The sequence below is a fragment of the Balaenoptera physalus genome (assembly GCF_965194825.1).
Source record: "Balaenoptera physalus genome assembly, chromosome: 1".
Lineage (NCBI taxonomy): Eukaryota > Metazoa > Chordata > Mammalia > Artiodactyla > Balaenopteridae > Balaenoptera > Balaenoptera physalus.
In genome coordinates this window covers 91432048-91450622 of record NC_138882.1, presented here as the reverse complement: position 1 = coordinate 91450622, position 18575 = coordinate 91432048, and the positions used below count along the sequence as shown (strand labels likewise).

At 42.4% G+C, this 18575-nt stretch overlaps 1 protein-coding gene across 2 annotated transcripts in view; it reads right to left on the bottom strand.

Annotated features, from left to right (window-relative positions):
• The window catches only part of TBX15 (T-box transcription factor 15), a 109283-nt gene that overhangs the window by 82199 nt on the left and 8509 nt on the right, over positions 1 to 18575 (bottom strand). The window contains exon 1 of one of the 2 annotated variants that reach the window (XM_082458913.1): positions 16912 to 18322. The exons of the other annotated variant lie outside the window; for it this stretch is intronic. Coding sequence (XP_082315039.1) covers positions 16912 to 16942 — 31 coding nt within the window. The 5' untranslated portion in view covers positions 16943 to 18322. Of the gene's footprint in view, positions 1 to 16911; positions 18323 to 18575 lie in introns of those variants that run through there. 2 annotated transcript variants of the gene reach the window in all.

The following is an 18575-nucleotide window of genomic DNA, read 5'->3' as shown; positions in this document are numbered from 1 at the left end:
AAATCTGACTTCCAAACCAGAGTAAGCATAAATATCTGCCATAAATTCAACACATCCAAAAACACTCTGATTAAAATTTGAGTTAGGAGTCAACTTCTCCTCCTTGTTCAGACACCTGGAATATATTGCCTTTGGCTGAGCAGAGAGGCATGTTTCCTATGGCTTCCCAGAGAGGAAGCCCTTGGGGAAGACCAGATTCTCTGCATCCCTCCTGCACACCAAGAAAAGACCCAGCAACTCAGAGACTGGCAAGACAACCATAGTCCTGTAGGCTAGCTGAAGAGACCCTGAGGCAAATCAAAACTTGAAAAGAGAAAGAAAAACCAAGAAGAGAAAGAGGAAGGCAAAGCAAGGGAGAGGAATGTCTGGCAGGAGCTGGTGGGTTTGAGTGAGGCAAGATGGGGACCCCTGAGCTATTTTTGCCTCTGCTTTTGGCGGCCTCTCTTGCTTGCCGTGTTTATGGGCTTGACGTGACTTTCCACCCAAGCACACTTGCTAGGCTTGCACTGGAAAACTTGCCACCTTCCACACAGCTCAGGTTTCATCTGATTCATACCAGCAAGCTCTAGTTTCAAAAGCCCGATGTGTGTTTTTGCAACTGGATGGAAACAGTGATGCAAATCAGACCCAGAGAACACCTGCAGCTCTTCACTGCACTGGCAACTTCGTCCTTGCCACCAGCTCCCCCATCTTCGGGGTAACTGACTCGGTGGCCCGATTCAATGCCCAACCTTCTCAAGGCATTGGTGTCCACAGCTGCCAGCTTCCCAGGACCCCAGAAGAAGGAGCCGGTCCCCCAAAGCACCAAAGTTTATACAACAAGGTAGGGTGACCAGAAGGCCAGATTGGAGGTTGAAAGGAAGGGCTGCAGGCATACATGCCAGGGCAGGAGGCACAGGGTTGTAATTTATAGGACATGACACAGCCTCCCAAGCAGGCTAGTGTGTGAACCGGCTGAGTTTCCCTCAAGATCAGGCCTTCGTGTTCCAAAGCTGAGCGGGTGTGAGGAAGTAGGGACAAGTGGCCACTCTGACTCAGTCATACCAAATTTTTGCCACTCATTGCTTGGAAGGGAGGAGGGAAGGCAGAAACCAAGATCTGGTCGACACAGAAGTGGCTGAAGTGTAATTTAATCATCCGGGGCTTGGCCCAACCCATCCTCTTGGTGTGAGGGAGGAAAGATTTGTTACTGCTGCTGTCATGGATACTGGGCAGCCATAGTCAGAGACCCACAGGAAGCAGGAGGAGGAGAGGCTGAGAACAGACGAAGGGGGGTGGCCGTGGTACTGGACTGTGGGTTCAGCGGGAGAGGGGTGACCACACAGGGACTGGGAATTCATGCAAGGTCTTCCTTCATCCAGGCCCTGCTTCTGGGAAACCTGGTGGGAACCAGGAAACTAAAAATTGCTTCCTGGCTCCTTCCCAACCCAGGCTAGGTCAGGCATCCCTGCTCTGTGCTCTGTACACAGCACATAGCCTGTCGGAGAGCTCATCACCCTGCATTACATTTGTCTGTTTACATGTCTGTCTCTTGGGAGCAGGGACGGTATGTATCCATCTTTCTGCCTTCCAGCACCTAGTAGCCCATCTGCCTAGGTTAATGCTTGGTGAACGAGTGAATGAACTACTGCTATGATTGAAGTGTGACTCGTTCCCTCTACTGAAACTGCTGGGGGTTGCTGCTGTGTTGTAGAGCTGTCTCTACGTGTCCAAGGCACTAGCTGGGATAAGGCAGCCATCTCGGCTAGGGCAAAGGAGCATCAGTTGGGGCTTACTCGTCACTGTCATGTGACCTCACCTATCCTGACTAAACTCTGACTTCCCCATTCTTACCTCTCCCCATTCCACACTTTATCATCTTATTTCCTACTGTCACACAGCTCTTCCTAAGGCATAGCCCTGATGACAAAACATCTGCTAACATTAATTGATCACTAGCTATGGAATGCCTTTATGTACATCTTATAACAGCCCTAAACAGATAAGGAAATTGAAGTCAAGGGGAGTTAAGTAAGCTTGACTTGAGCAAGCAAGTAAAACTTGAGCAGTCAATTTTTCAGAGCCAGTAAGGGACAACACTCACAATTCAAACCCACCTGAAACTGATAACCGCTATCCTCAAAATCTTGCAGGGTCTCTAAATAACCTACTCATTTATCCTTTTTGTCTAGATTTTAAAGTCCTTAGGGCAGAGACTATTCCTCACTCACCTACATGCTGTAAGTGTTCAATAAATAGTTGTTGAATTTAATTGAATGCACCATTTGTCTTAGGTCTCTTGTAAAAACAACCTGAAGAGCTTGTGCATGGGTCAGAGAAGGCAGAAGCACTGGGACTGAACAAGCAGCATGACGGCTCACAGCCATTCTTGGGAGGAAGGTGGGAATAGTCATGTAGGAAGCATACTCTGGGTCCCCCTCCAGGCTTTTGCAGTGGTTCCAACTCTTTCTACTACAGGAAGGGATAAACACCCTTCATGTATTTCCTCTCACCCCCAACTGCAAGGAAAACAGTAACACTAATTAGTTGTAACAGGGTGTTCATTTCACACAGTTCTCAGCAGGTTGCCCTGCTGTTCTTTGAAATGGTCTGGAAACAGCCTTGATTTTAAACATCTGAAGATAATTGAACCAAAGTTGCACCCAGAAACCCTGAGTGACATGCCTTTTATTCTCTCCCTCACTAACAAGAAATGTTTGCTGCCATTTCTTATTGACTCAACACCTTGAAAGCCTCCGGCACTGATGGCTTGCACCCCAGGATCCTAAAAGAATAAGTTAAAGTAACGATTGGTAATAAATGGAGGAGCAGGGAAGCCTGAGCGATTAAACAAAACCCTATGCCTGTTTAAAGGGAAGAAGGAATTGCCCTACAGCCTGATAAACTTAAGTTCTGTACCTTGAAAAAATAGGGAAGTTGCGAGGAGAGCTGAAAAGAATTTATGACAAGATCCATTTGCAAACATTTTTTAAAGACAAGGATATTAGTTAGCAAATATGGAAACATTTTCTAATACATTGTTGGCAAGTGAGTGGGAAAATAGGCTGTCATGTCCTGTGGGTGGAAGTGTAAATTGCACAAACTTTTTTGGAACATCCATCAAAGTTTTAAACGACATAACTTCAACTATACAACTCTACTTCTGGAATTTATTCTATAAATGCTATCACAGGAGTGCCCCCAAAGTAATCAAGGAGCTTTATTTATAGAAGCAGAAAACTGAAAACAACCTAAAGGTCCATTAAAATAGTTTGGATAAAAGTTATGATAGGGCTTCCCTGGTGGCGCAGTGGTTGAGAATCTGCCTGCCAATGCAGGGGACACGGGTTCAAGCCCTGGTCTGGGAAGATCCCACATGCCGCGGAGCAACTAGGCCCGTGAGCCACAACTACTGAGCCTGCGCGTCTGGAGCCTGTGCTCCGCAACAAGAGAGGCCGCGATAGTGAGAGGCCCGTGCACCGCGATGAAGAGTGGCCCCCACTTGCCACAACTAGAGAAAGCCCTCTCACAGAAACGAAGACCCAACACAGCCAAAAATAAATAAATTAATTTAAAAAATAATAATAATAACAAATGTTCAAGTACAATTGGTGCCTTTAAAAAAAAAAAGTTATGATAGATCCACACAATGGAATACTATGGGACTTTTAAAACAGTGGGAAGGGGGGAACCTGTAAGTATGTCTATTTAACAATCTCCAGTATAACAGTTTGAAACGAACTTCATAAAGTCCAAAGTACTGTGTGTATTATGCCACATTCTATGTTTTAATTTTAAAGGTTTGTATATATACACAATTATATGTGTACATATAATGATTCATATACATCATTCATATAATTACTCATATACATCATAACTATATGATGCAAAACAAAGTGGTAACAGTGACTGATCCTGGAATGATAACCTAGGAGACTAGGGATGGGGGATTATTGCACTTTATGTTTTTCAGTGATTACTTTCTATCCTATCTGAATTTTTTTAATATGTGTACAAATTATTTGGGTTTTTAAAATTTGTAAGCAAAAGAGAAGAATAAGTAACAACTGTCACAGACTATTACGGAACGGAATCTTGCAGGACACTTATGATCATCTAAGACACAGAGGTGGGCCTGGTACTTTAAGAGGAAAAGTACAAAACCTACCTTGTGATTTTGAGGCCTTGATTCAGTCTGTCAAGGAAAACCTACAAACACACTTGCCAAGCAGACATTGATTTAACAGGTATACAGGTAACCAGAGGCCCATCCCCAGAAGGAGGTACCTAATGATCACTGTCACTCAGCAGGAATTTAACAAATAGTACAGAGCAGGTGCTCCTGGGCCTACTGGGAAGCAGCTGAGGAAATGTACAGGTAGACATTCTGGGCCCAGAAACCCTGACTCCTCAAGAAGAGTGAAGGAAACCCTCTACATCGCTACCATGTGCCTACAGGCCCAGCCCACAGACAGACCCCTGCAGAACCAGAGGAAAACCCACTGCACATTCAAAGGCCCTCAGACAGTAAAACAGTATTCTACCTGCCTCCAGCTCATCTTCCAACCCCCCACCCCATTTCCCAGGGTAAGGGAAGTGGGGGGTACTGAGTCTGAGGGGAGGATGTTAATGGGAAATCAACGGCTCCATCCCAGGGCTCTGCTCATACCTGGCTGTGATCTTGGGCAATTTGTCTTCCTTCGTTTCCTCACCTCCAAAATAAGATGACTAGTGGATCCATTTTGTGTGGTTTTGAGAGAATCAAATGAGATTATCATGATTTTCCTGCTCTGAGAAAACAAACTGCCATACTAATGTAAAATATTAGCAATATTACCCTCGTGATCTGTTTCGTGAAAAGCCAGCAACTTGACTGAATTGTCCAGCCATTTGGTTTAGTCAAAACAGTCAGTCAGACAAACAAAACCCAAAGTTAAGATTAGTTCATTAATTGCCATGCAAATATATTATTTTATTATTATTATATCATTATGTATTATTGCAAGGCAGGGGTGGTGTGAGGACTAGAGACACAGAGATAAAGACAGATTCCTGACCTATAGGAAATGCCAGGTCTAGTCAAGGGGATATGTGAACAAACAACTGTACTCCAATATCGTCACTACCCTATTCTGTTAGAGGTACAGAGAGGTGCCACTGGAGAAAAACAAAAGGATTGACCCTGTGATACTTACAGAATCAACCTCCAAATACTGACTCACCAAATACCAAGGTATACAGGCCAGTAACAATTGCTCACCAAACCACACATTTATTTGTAAGGGAATCTGCAAGTGATTAGGATTAATTTTTGGTATCAGAATGTTAATCATCATATTTGTTTAATATTGTTTGGATTTAGTCAAGCCTCTCATTGAATAATTTCAAAACTAAAGGACCAAAAAAAATGACCCCATAATTGGTAGCCATTTCAGATTTCACAGTGGTAGGAACATTGGCTAAAAATTAAAGAAATGACCTGTAAGTAGCAGCATTATTAGGCAATATTTCAATCAAGATAACTTCAAATAATATCTTTACCACCATCGCGCTCAGGGCTATGTTCTCCAGATGCCTGACAGACATAGCTGTATTCCATCAAAACAGCAGTTCACCCACCAATTCAGTGGATCCTATCCATCAGTTAAGTGAAGGAGAGGGACAAATAGAAGATAAAATAGACAAAGCAGTTGTTTAAAGCCATGTAGACAAAAGAAATGGTTAACCAAATGTTTCACTTTCAAACATGTGTTATACTCAACTTGGTGTTTCATTCAGGTCTAAATATCATTCTAAGAGTTGCAACTGTTGGGCAGAGCTCCCTGAGTTAACCTGCATAAAATTAAATTTAATTCTAATTTAATTCACTTCCAGAATGGTATTCTGTTGCCAATGTTAAAACCCTGAAGGAGTTTCCTTTTCCATGACCTCTATAAAATAACAAGTCGTAGTTGCCACAACCAGAAAAACATCCTGAGCCTCATTTGCCTAGGGAGCCTGTAATCAGATCTTGCTTACTGCCCCACGTTATTTCAATAGCCACAAGTCATTCCTATTAAAACAAAAAGTAATTTTCTGTCCTTGCTACAATAACGAATGTTCTCGGTTATGACATTTATTTGGGTGCTGGCAGAACTATTACAATTGCTTTTAAAATACAGGGTCCAGAGCACTCATTTGAGAAGCCAAACATGCACTAACCAGTCCCTTGTCTCCTAGGCATTACCAATGAAAAGATAGTGGCAGAGAACACTAGTTTCCATACCTGTTGCCCACCAAAATCATCCTTTTCTAAAACACAGACTTCACACCCTCCTCCCCGTCCAGATCTTCTGAAAGGCGTATTTGGATTGGGGCCCTAGAATCTATCCCAGTCAAGTACCCTTCAGGTACATTGGGCAGTCAGCCCTAGTGCAGAACCTAGTTTAGTGTGTGGTGTCATTAAAAGAACCAAGTAGGCAATCAGAGGAGAAAAGCTGATGGCAATGAGGGCTTAACAGTTTCTGGATAAATCAAAGAAAGTTGAGTATGGACTAACTAAGATGATATCAAGAAATTAGTGTTAATCATGTTATATGTGATGATGGCATTGTATTTAGGTCAGAAAAATAACCCTTCTTTGAGGTCTACTCAAGCACTGAAGCACTTTGTGGTGAAATCACATAAAGTCTGAGGTTTGCTTTAGAATGCTCCAGCAAAAAATAAAAAGAGAGACGGAGACAAGCAAAAATATTGGTGGCATTGAAGATGAATGGTGGGTTCATGAAGGTTCATGGTACTTTCAGGTTGAGAAATTTTCATAATAACATGCTTTTTAATTATCTGAAAGAGAATAATAATAACCAGAGCCCATCTCCACCATACAAGGCTATTTTCCAACCTCTGAAAGATAGCTGGTTGGCATGCTGCATTCTCCCCCATTCTCTGTGGAGGAATAAGGATGCAGAAGGGGTAAATGATTTACCTATATTGCCAGTTGCCGGTTACTAGTAGTAGGTGTCTGACATTTTTCCCTTATAGGAGACTTTCCATTCAATATGCTACTCTGCAAATGGAATTAGGGCCTCTCCCTAGTCATAACTTAAGCAATGTTTAGAAGTTGACCTTTGTAAAGTATTTTGAATTTTTCTTTAAGAAATTCCCTGAAAATAGACACTTTTATTTTCAGTTAGAAATACATTGGGACTTCCCTGGTGGCACAGTGGTTAAGAATCCACCTCCCAGTGCAGGGGACGTGGGTTCAATCCCTGGTCAGGGAACTAGATCCCACATGCATGCCGCAACTAAGAGTTTGCATACCACAACTAAGGAGCCTGCCGGCCACAACTAAGGAGCACATGTGCTGCAACTAAGGAGCCAGTGAGCCACAACTAAGGAGCCCGCCTGCCGCAACTAAGACTCAGCACAACCAAAAATAAATAAATAAAATAAAATAAAAATAAGAAAGCAGTACTGCATGTTTAAAAAAAAATCATGAAAAAAAAACAAAAAGAAATACACTGAATCTGTGAGCTTGGCAATGCAGAAGGTAAAAACCAAGTCATCAAGTATACAAAATGGGTCTATTTTCAAGGCCCAACAAAAAGTACAGAATCTGTTACAGGAAGATATGACTTACTTACTTTTAGCAAATTTGGTATATGAAAATCTGGCATTACCAAAGTGTTAGGAATTTGTGTTCATCTTATCAATGGATTTTTTTTTTTTGCCCTCATAGCATTTCACTCTCTATCACCAAAAATAACAAACATTCTTTGCATATTGAAAAGTAAGTTTATCATCCAAAGATTCTATGTACACATTTGGTGAAAAGTGAGGTATAGCAGGACCTAGCAATAAGTCCCACTGGTTAAAATTAAACATAAATTTATTTACAGAGACTACTCAGATATTAGAAAAGTTGATGCTGATAATATTTTGCACTTCAGCATCTGAAGACCCCGGCTGTCCTTCAGAGACTGGATAGTTCATGACTGACAACTAGATCTTGGTGAGCTGTCATGTGCACCCCTCCTAAGTTTGAGTTCCTGGATCACATTCACTTTCTAAAGAGGATTCAGAATAAGCCTTACGTTGGAATGGTGGACTCCCAAAAGACACCAGGACATTCAACACTTCCTATAATCTGTTGGCTATTAACATTTAGGGACCCACAAGCTCATCTTGAAGTATCCTCACAATTCAGGATCAAAGATATTCAATGAGAGAAAGACAGACTCAGAGTCATCCTGCTGTTTACATATAAACTGTGGAGAAGCTCTCTTTTCCCACAACTTGGAGCTCAAGGCATCAACTCATCCCAGGTCTGTCAGCCTTCATGTAATTTTGTCTCCCTTCTGCTGTGTTTAGAATTGAGCGATGGCTTGAAAGCCACCAGTCCTGCGGAACCCACAGTGATACTGTGTTGGTCCCAGCAGTCAGCCATCATCGTGGGCATGGTAACCAAGAGCCCAAGCAAAGACAAGCTTGAAGAGCCTTTTCCTCTAAAGTAAGTTCCAGCTACACACAGCAGTAAGGCAGAGCATAAAGAACGAAAGGAAATAGCAAAGTAAGGCTGTTTTTCTTCTTGACAATCTGAATCAGACCGCGGACAGTACTAAGGATTTTATATGTAATTTGACAGGTACCAAAAAGTACCTGGCACTTAGTGTATCTCAGTCCCTGACTCTTCTTTGTGACTGTGCTGGTTCTGAAAAGCATTCTCAGAGCTGCCACACATTCCTCAGCCCTCCGTCTTCCTCAAAGATTACCTTGTGTTTCAGAAGGTTTTCTCTTTTTTTCCTCCTGACAACTCACCTTCTTTCCCATCATGGGGCTGAGCCCTGAGCTGGGACCTCCTGCCAGTTCACTCACATATTCCTACTGCTCATAGGAAGAAACAGCCAGAAGAATTTCTATCATTCTGCTTCAGCTTAACCCAACTCTACTTTCTCAGGCAAACTTGTGCAATCTGTCTTTCATTTAGAGATATTTTTGTACTTCTGTTTAACACTGGGGATTTTCGGATTGCCTTTTATTCTATTTCATTTTCTCCCTTGCTGGGCAGAAAACAGAGGCTGCCATGGACATAAGGCCTGAAACAAATAGGGTAAGATGAGGCAGAGTAACTCCCACAAACTAATTGTGCTTCCAAATGCTAATGCCTGGTCAGGAGAGAGCTCTGAAATAGACTCCATGCAGACAGCATTCGGCAAATCCCAGCTACAAAAATGTCTTGTTAATGGGACAATTAGAGATTCCTTCCTTCTTAAAATCCAGTGGTCTTATCTCCATTAGAGATAGAGACTTCAGAGTATAGAGATATCAACTCACACATGCAAGATCACATCTAGAGGCAACCAGCAAACACCTCATGCTGGGCCTCCAGGACCATCTGGAAGACAAATCCAGATTTGTGGCTGTAGTGGTTACCATACCCCTCACTAAAGTTTGACAACTACCGATTCAGTTTAGCAAATGTTCATGGAGAGTTAACAGGGATTCGAAGATGAGAAAGTCACAGTGCTCTGCAGGGTTTTCCAGTCTTACAAAACAAATATGCCCTCCAAAAAGTTAACACTCAAGGCAAAATGTGTTAAGTGTCATAAGAAAGGTACAAAGGGTTGACTTTTACAGGCTTCTACTTTATCCCTTCTTCTGTGACCTATTTTAAAACATAGAGAAGATCAATCAAAAGCACTGTGAGAGCGTATGTGTGTGCATGTGCACAGAGATGGCCACAGAACCAAGAGAGACAGCCAAAGTCACTGCCTCCTTGGCTATAGGCATCAATTACCCGAGAGTCTACAGGTTAATGCCAGTCTAATAGGACAACAAGAGGATAACAGGTGTATATGCTGCCAAGAAAAGAAAGAACTAAATTCAAATTACTCTCCTGCTGGCAATGCAAAGTCTGCAGGGATTCTGTGAAGCCAGAGGCAGGACAGGAGCCTTGCTCATAAATGGTCTAATCAGATTCCTCAATGAAGACCTCCCCTCAAGAGGAGCTTTATGATGATGATGGCCAGTGGGGAACCTCTGTATTTTTACCATCTTGGCTACACATTTGATAGTTGCAGTTTACCTAGCTGAGACTGCCTTATTACTATAAAGTCACAGATGCACACTGGCACCATTTTGAGAGGAAATTACAGAGAGGCCCCTAAAAGGGAGTTCCCAAGTGGGAAGCAGCCACATAGCACAGAGAGATCAGCTCGGTGCTTTGTGACCACCTAGAGGGGTGGGATAGGGAGGGTAGGAGGGAGATGCAAGAGGGAGGAGATATGGGGATATATGTATATGTATAGCTGATTCACTTTATTATAAAGCAGAAACTAACACACCATTGTAAAGCAATTATACCCCAATAAAGATGTTTAAAAAAATAAAATAAGGGGCTTCCCTGGTGGCGCAGTGGTTAAGAATCTGCCTGCCAATGCAGGGGACACGGGTTCAAGCCCTGGTCCGGGAAGATCCCACATGCCGCGGAGCAGCTAGGCCCGTGAGCCACAACTACTGAGCCTGTGCGTCTGGAGCTTGTGCTCCGCAACGGGAGAGGCCACGACAGTGAGAGGCCTGCGCACCGCGATGAAGAGTGGCCCCCGCTCGCCGCAACTGGAGAAAGCCCTCGCACAGAAACGAAGACCCAACACAGCCAAAAAATAAATTAATTAATTAATTAAAAATAAATAAATAAAATAAAATAAAATAAAATGAACACAGAATCCAAAAAAAAGAGGAGTTCCCTATAGCGGACTCCAAGTGAAGAAAATGTTGGTGACGTCTGAGAACATTCTTCCCTATGGCAATATCCAAATTGGATTTGAGCTCTGCATGGATATATGCGGTTTTCTTCTGAGGTCATCCTATGTTTGAATCTGTACATCATGCCAATTAACGTTTATATCAAATTATTCTTTTTCATCTTGGAATAATTCTGTTATATTAGGTGCTTAAGATGAGTCTTGAAAGTAGGATAAACTTTCTTCAAAAGAAATTTTAGGGAAGGAGAAGGAGAAAAGTACTCAAGACAGGAGCAACTGCATGGGGGACAATAAAAGTTAGCCTCTGTCCAAAGGAAATGCAGTATCCCAAAAAGAGATCTGCACTCCATGTTTGTTGCAGTATTATTCACAACAGCTAAGATATAAAACACACTAAGTGCACAGGGAAATATATTCAATATCCTGTGATAAACCATAATGGAAAAGAACATGAAAAAGAATGTACATATATGTATAACTAAATCACTTTGCTGTACAGTAGAAATTAACACAACATTGTAAATCAACTATACTTCAATAAAATAAATTATAAAATAAAAATAAAAAATAAAATAAAGTGACCATCAATGGGTGGATAAAGAAATGGATATATAAATATAAATATATATACATACATATATATGTATATATATATAAGTGTGTGTATGTATGTGTGTGAATATTATTCAGCCAGGAGAAAGAAAGAAATCCTACCATTTGCCACAATGTGAATGGACCTTGCCGGCATTATGCTGAGAGAAATAAGTCAGAGAAAGACAAATACTGTATGATCTTACCTATATGTTGTATTTCTAAAAGCTGAACTCATAGGAACAGAGTAGAATGGTAGTTACTAGGGTGTGAGGTGGGGGAATTAAAGAGATGTTAGTCAAAGGGTACAAACTTGCAGTTAGAAGATAAATGAGTTCTGGAGATCTAAAGCACAGCATTGTGATTATAGTCAACAAACTGTACTATATACCTTAAAGTTGCTGAGACCACAAAAGGTGGTAATCATATTTCAGTATATGAATGTATCAAATCAACACATTGTATACCTTAAACTTACACAATGTGTATGTCAATTTTTTTTTTTAAGTCAGCCTGTGTAAAAGGAATTGGACAAGCAGTGGAGATAAGCTAAGAAGGGTAGTTTGGGACAACCCTATCTGACACTCACCAAAAGGTTTCTCATAAGAACACTGAAGAGTTTCTGAGTTCCCAATTTACCAAAAATATCATTATGAGCATGGTAATACTGAGCACTTTCCATGGGCCTGGCACTGTGTCAACCACTTTGCATTTGTTATCTCACTTAATTCTCACAACAGCTTTGCAGCAGGTATTCTTACCCTCATTTTACATGGATACACCGGAGGCACAGAAGTCAGTCACTTGCCCGAGGTCACACAGCCAGCACCATGTGCAGGGGTCTGGTCTCCCTGACCCGCCCCCCCATGCTCTTCACTGTTGCGCAAGCCTGCCTCTTTGGCCTCCACCTGTTGTCTTAGTTTCCCACACCAGCCAGTTTCTTCTGCTTCTAGGATATGAAGGACCGTCTGCTTTCTTTAGAATTTCATACTCATTCCCCAACAGAGTCCATCCAATGCAACACAGGGTTGGTACCCAGCTGGCAAGATGATGGACCGAAAAGTATCCTCAAAATTTAGGAAAGACGCTGGATGAGAAGGCCTCAAAATCTACCTATACACATGCCCCCAAATTGCCCTTGCGTTAAAGCCAGATCTGTCATTCTCAACACTCACCAGCAATGAGCCACACAGCTGTGGAGGCCTAACAGACAGGCAGGAAAACAGACAGGCAAAGAAAGAGAAGAATGTAGTCAAGCTCCAAGGAAAAAATGTTAACATCCGGAACAAATTCACCCACACAGGCTGGGGAACCGTTACACTGAGCTCTCCATAACATGCCCCAGGCACCGCCCCGCCCAGCCCTCCCTACACACACGCGCGCACTCACACATGCACACACACACTCGCCAGGGCTTGGTTTACTATTTGCTCACCCGCACAGCAGTCAGATTGTCCTGTGTCTGCAGGAAGTGCCTTCTGCCGTACCTACCACCCAGTCAGGATATCACAGAGATGCCTTAAATCTCTGTGATGTCACAGTCTAATCTGGGTAATGCACAGTTGCAGCAGATGGGATCTAATGTTCCCAGGACTGATGCTGGTCATACAACCAGTGCTCTGAACACGGAAGGAACATTGAACTGGCCAAGGCCTGGCTGGTTTCATATCTTGCAGCAGTTCTAAATGGACAGATCTCATGGATGAGATCCAGTAAATCACCCAAGATTGCAGCATTCATCTCATCCTCTGCCACACTCTATACTTCAAGAGTTTGGTGCCACATGGGTTCCTCGAGAAAGGAAATGGACCCAGAGATTCATATGCTTCTGTTGCTGCAAGAACATATCAAATCCCATCAGTCGCTGCCTGCCCAGAGTGAGGTGGGCAATAGGAGAAAGTAAAGCTTTAAAACAGAGATTGACTTTACGTCTTCCTCTTTTTAGCTTCTAAAAGCCATTTTTCTATCACTGCGCACAACAGACAGGAATATGATAGACCTTACAGTTAAACAGCAAGGAAATACATTAATGCTAAAGTCCACACACTGAAATCGGAGGTCGGGGTGGGGGTAGTTTTTCTACAAATCCCTGTTGGAGGCATGAGACTTCCTAAGTGAGGAAGGTTACTCAGAGTGGAGGAGAGGGTAGGAAATGATGCAAAGACAGTGAACAGGTCGACCAAACACTTGAAACCCGTTGTGAATTTCCCTGAAACTCACTGCTGAAATCACAACCACTTACAGTGGGTCAGAAGAGTAAAGGAGCTCAGAGTGTAAGTGTTTATCGGAATGAGAGATTTCTGCAAATCACTGATCCCACACGGAACTAGGCTGCTCTAATAGAGCTGTTGCAAAATAAATGAATCAGAGCAGTCACTCAGAGGTTAAAGTTAAAGCCATGACTCTGAGAGTGAGTGTACTTGCTGTGGGTCCTCAAGGCAGTTTCCTAATCCTTGGGCATTAGAAAGAAGCCACTGTGGAAATCAGAATCTCCTCCTTTGTAAATTCAATCCACGGCAAAGGGATTTCAGCTGTGATTGCTGAGTTCGAAAAAATCAACAGTACTTAGAAATGCACGAATTGCTCGTCACTGCAACTGATACGTTCCTAAGCTGTTCCATTTTGAATCAATTACCAGTAAGATGCCATCCATCCCGTTGTGAATGGAGAAGGGAATGGGTAAAACAGAGCAGTTAAAGTTTCCCCTTAATTTCACTGCATGAGGGGATTTAGGATGAGGAGGCTTTAGATCAAAATCAATATGTAGCCACCGCATTTCAGACACTAAGATTTCTGTGCATTAAACTCAAAGAAAAGCAAGTCACGCTGGGAAGGCTGCACTCGCCCCGTTCCAACAACCATGGTGCAGAAACTCAACCCTGTGATCGCTGTCACAGCGGCTTCTACCAGCAGGTATGAAGAAGGCACCTTAGGGCTAGAGGGACTAACAACCATAGGAAAGGAAGATAGAGACCCAGAAACTATAAATGAGCTCTCTCTCGTTTATGATTTAAGAATTGGTTTGGGGGGACAGTACGGACAGCAAGCATAAATTTCCATCTACACAAGTTCAAAGTTCTCTCCACAGCACTGAAGAGTCATCCGCAGGGGGGAGCAATACAGTCTAGTGGTTAAGACATTGACTCTGGAGCCACATGGAGCTGGGTTTAAATTCTGGCCACACCAGCTAAAGTGAACTGGAGTTGTGTGTCTGTGGGCAAGTTATTTGAGTCTCAATATCCTCATGTGTAAATGGGGAAACAATTACCTCCCTTGAAGGACTATTGGGTGCATACAGTGAGAGAATGTAAGACCATCAGCACGGTGCCTGGTACCCTCTAGCCATGAAAGCTCTTATGGTTAGCGCTGTGGGGACACTGAGATAATATGATGCTTGTAAGATTGGAAGTATGGAAACATCTGATAAAATGTGGAGCAGAGAGTCTATTTTGAAGACCGAGACCTGCCTTCCAGCCAGGGCAGAGCAGCTCCCTCCTCTGAATGGCCAGGCAGGACCTGAGTGCTGCTGGTGAAGGGCCCCGGGCCCCTTGAAGGAGGGAGGCCTTGGGAGAGATCCTTTCTCTGTTCCTCTTCCCCGGGAATGCACCTTCTTCCTCTGCGGCGGAGAATCAATATAAACAAAGTCTGGGGTGTAACTATTTAAAAAAAAAAATAGTAAATGATCAAATCCAGCCTTCTGTTTTCTGGAAGGAAGAAAACGGTGCAAAACTGTGCAGCCAGATGTGAGTTCTAACAGAATGGCTGCAGCTTCTGCTGTTTCCCTGGAAAAAGACTTCCCAGTGTCTTCTTCCCGAACAGTCTGCTTAGTTATAGGTTTTCCTTTCATTTAGTCCCTTCCCCTCCACCCCCCCCTTCTTTTAACTCAACCAAGGGCACCTAAAACTCCTTCACTGCAGCCTCAGCTAATCGGTGCAACTGGCTCATTTTGCCCAGAATCCTGGGGGTCCATCAGAATACAGGCTTTACAAACAAAGCCTTATGAAAATGAATGTTCTTTGTCTCCTATACGATAAAACCTGAATTTGGGGGGATTTCTAGGTTCCAAAAACTAACCAAAGAGAAACATGCTCATGTTATTCCACTTTCCTGCATCCAGAAAGGCCCCTCTGTCTGCTGCCAGAGCTGAGTCCCTGAAGAGCTGGTAAAGCTGAGGCTCCCCAGCCCCACCCTCTGCCCACCCCCTCTTCCTACCGTATGCCAGAGGGCTGATCCCCACCCTTGGAAGCCCTCTCTCCCTCCCTTCAGTGTTCACTCAGGTGCTGGCTTTTTGCCTCAGTGGAACCCTAAATAGCAATGGCTCTCAAAGTTTAATTTGATTTGATTAAGCCATGCCTGCTTAAAATCCTGTACTCTGTTTCCAGCCACACGCTATACACCAAGTACGAATCCCACTCCAAGTCCCAAACATCCCATTTAAAGCAAAAGTCTGGGGGAGGGGGTGGTGGCTACAATAGATTACGATTTGCAACAATTTCTTATTTAAACTGGTCACTAAGGTAAGTAATCACTGTCAACTCAGTTGATAGGAATAACAGGCACCGTGCTAAATCCTTTGTTCCTTCAATGTGCACTATCTCATTTAATCCTCACAAACACCTTTTGATGAATACATTTATTATTACCAATGCAGAAACTGGGGTTGAGAGAGATTAAGTAACTTGCCCAAGGTCATACAACTAGCAAGTGTTGGAAGTAGGGCTCAGACACAAGCTGTTTAACTCCAGAAACCTGAGTTTTTAACCATCCTACAATCCATTCATTGTAACAAATAGTAATGATAATAGGAGTAATTATCTCATTAGAGTGTTTTGGAAAATCATACATATATATATAATTGTTATATATTATTATTTGGAATATATATATAATCGTTACATATTGCATTTGGAATATATGTATATATATAAAACTTAGCACAGTGGCTGGCACATAGTGTTCAATAAATTTGTTATCATTGTTCTTGTTGTGTTATCATTATCATTATACTTTTATCATTTACTAAGTATTTGCTCTGTGCCAGCCACTTGTGCCAGGCTCTGGAGATACAAAAACAATGAAGACAACATCCCTGCCCCACAGCAGTTTATAGGGCAGTAGTGACAGAGGATGACTAGTAAATCTACAAGCTCCATGATGACAGAGGTCTGCACAGGGGCTGGGGCTGCAGAGAATGGGGCATCAACTGAGGGTGGGGAACTGTCACTGGGGTTTGAAGTCCAGCTGTACCAGTCTGTAAGGAAATAAAGTCCCACAAGACAGAAACATGAGAAACCCTCTTAGGTGTGTCCTGGGCCCAGTTTTTTGTCTGACCCTGCCCTCAAGTTCAGCAGCTATGAATAGAGAGATCTTGAACACTAAGCTGTCTTCTGATCTATCTTGTTGACAAGCGTTTTGCCTGTTACTAAGTCATCCTTTTAGCATTCTCACAACTCTGCCAGATCAAGATCTCGGCTTAGCAGACTGGACATGGAAAATAGTTACTAGTGCTTTCCATTAGGCTCAAATAGAAATGAGGGGCAACTGATTTTGGGGGGATGGAGGCAGGTGGGAAGGGTGGTCCACCAATTTAGTTTACCAGTGATGAAGCTGTTTTTCTCATTCTTCATTTGTCAAATCCATAGAGTTTTTCCAGCTATTTCTGAGAATGGCACAAAAAAATGTTCAAAGCATAAATAACTTATATTTCCTTGAAATTCACTAATGCCATAGAACTCTTTTAGTAGGAGGGTCCTGGGCATTCACACAAACAATAGATTACATCAAACACAAAAGACTAGAAATCACTGATCCAGGACTTCTGAACATGTGATATTAATCTAAAAACTTTTCAAGAGCTTTATGGAAGCTCTTAATTCTAGCTGTAAAAATCTTTTTTTTTTTTTTTTGGCCTTGTGTTGCTATTACTGTTACTTTCTACAACTGCAGTAAAACTTCCCTCATTCAAACAAAGTAAGGGATGAGTCAAGTGATAGCCAAAGTGCATCAGGAGAAAAAAAAATTTTTTTTTTATGATAACAAGATCACAGAATCTTATAGCTAATGGGGCTTCAGGTGTTATTTAAGCCTCTCTTGCATCTCACAAACCAGGAACTAAGGCCTCATCAGTTACTATAAAACAACTTTAAAACATTTTTTTCAACATTTATATGTCCTCCTTTAAAACAAATATCCCTGGTTCCAACATTAATGACAAAACTAGCACTAGAATCTAGGTCTAATTTAAGCTAGTATAGCCCTCTTCCTACTTTAATACATGGATATAATCTAGAACACGAGGGCCTGTGTCAAAAGATTTGTAGTATAGTGAAGACTCATAGATATCCACATAAGCAATTAAGGCTTCTGAAACGTTTTACAATTCAGTATTCCTCTGCAAGCTTGCATATACGATTAATTTTCTAAGCCCTTTTTTTCCTATATAGCACATAGGTATATAGATATATATACACATAGCCCCTCCCCAGCTTTGCTGCAAACAAATAAAGAAATCAAAGTATTAGACTTCTGAATTAAGGAAGATTTGTCATATCCAGGGAAAGCATTGCTGCGTTCACAATCATTTATTGGCCCAAATGCTTGCCTCTCCCCACTGTGAAAAGCAAGTATTTATTTTTCAGAAGCAAAAACATAAGGCCTGAACCACCCAAGTCACCTTACCCTTAGGTTAAAATTCTGGGCCCTTGGGGCCTGGTGTGATTGATGCTTTGGAGGCAGGATGCCTCGAGGCGGGACTTCCCTCTCAGCTAACGCTGAGCTCTTGAAGGGAAGCCGTCTGTCTGGCTTCTTACAGAATATAGTCATTTCTCAATCGGTTTGGTAAAGATGGGTGGTTTCTTTGTTTTTTTTTTTTTTAAGAAAAGAATTATTTCATTGTTTTAAATCTCCAAGAACAATGCAAAGAACAATTGCCTGCTGTCCCTTTGTCTCGGTGGGCAATGCCGGGTTTCTGGGAGGGGGACATCTCTGCGGTTATGAGTCCTACGCACTCGGGGATCATGTGTGTCTCGAACCGACATAATGACCTTCCTTTTTAATGGACTGGCTGTGATATTGACTGACCCTAGAATTACCCATTTGGAAATGGTTAGAGATTAAAAATCCTACAAGCCGAGGGATTCTTGGTTTCTAATTGCTGATCTTTGAAGTGAGTTTGATTCCTCAAAAATTTCTTCAGTCTGATGAAAGCAAAAGCTCAAACTCCCCTCAGGGCGCGAGGTGTAAGATCCTTGGGTGCTGTCT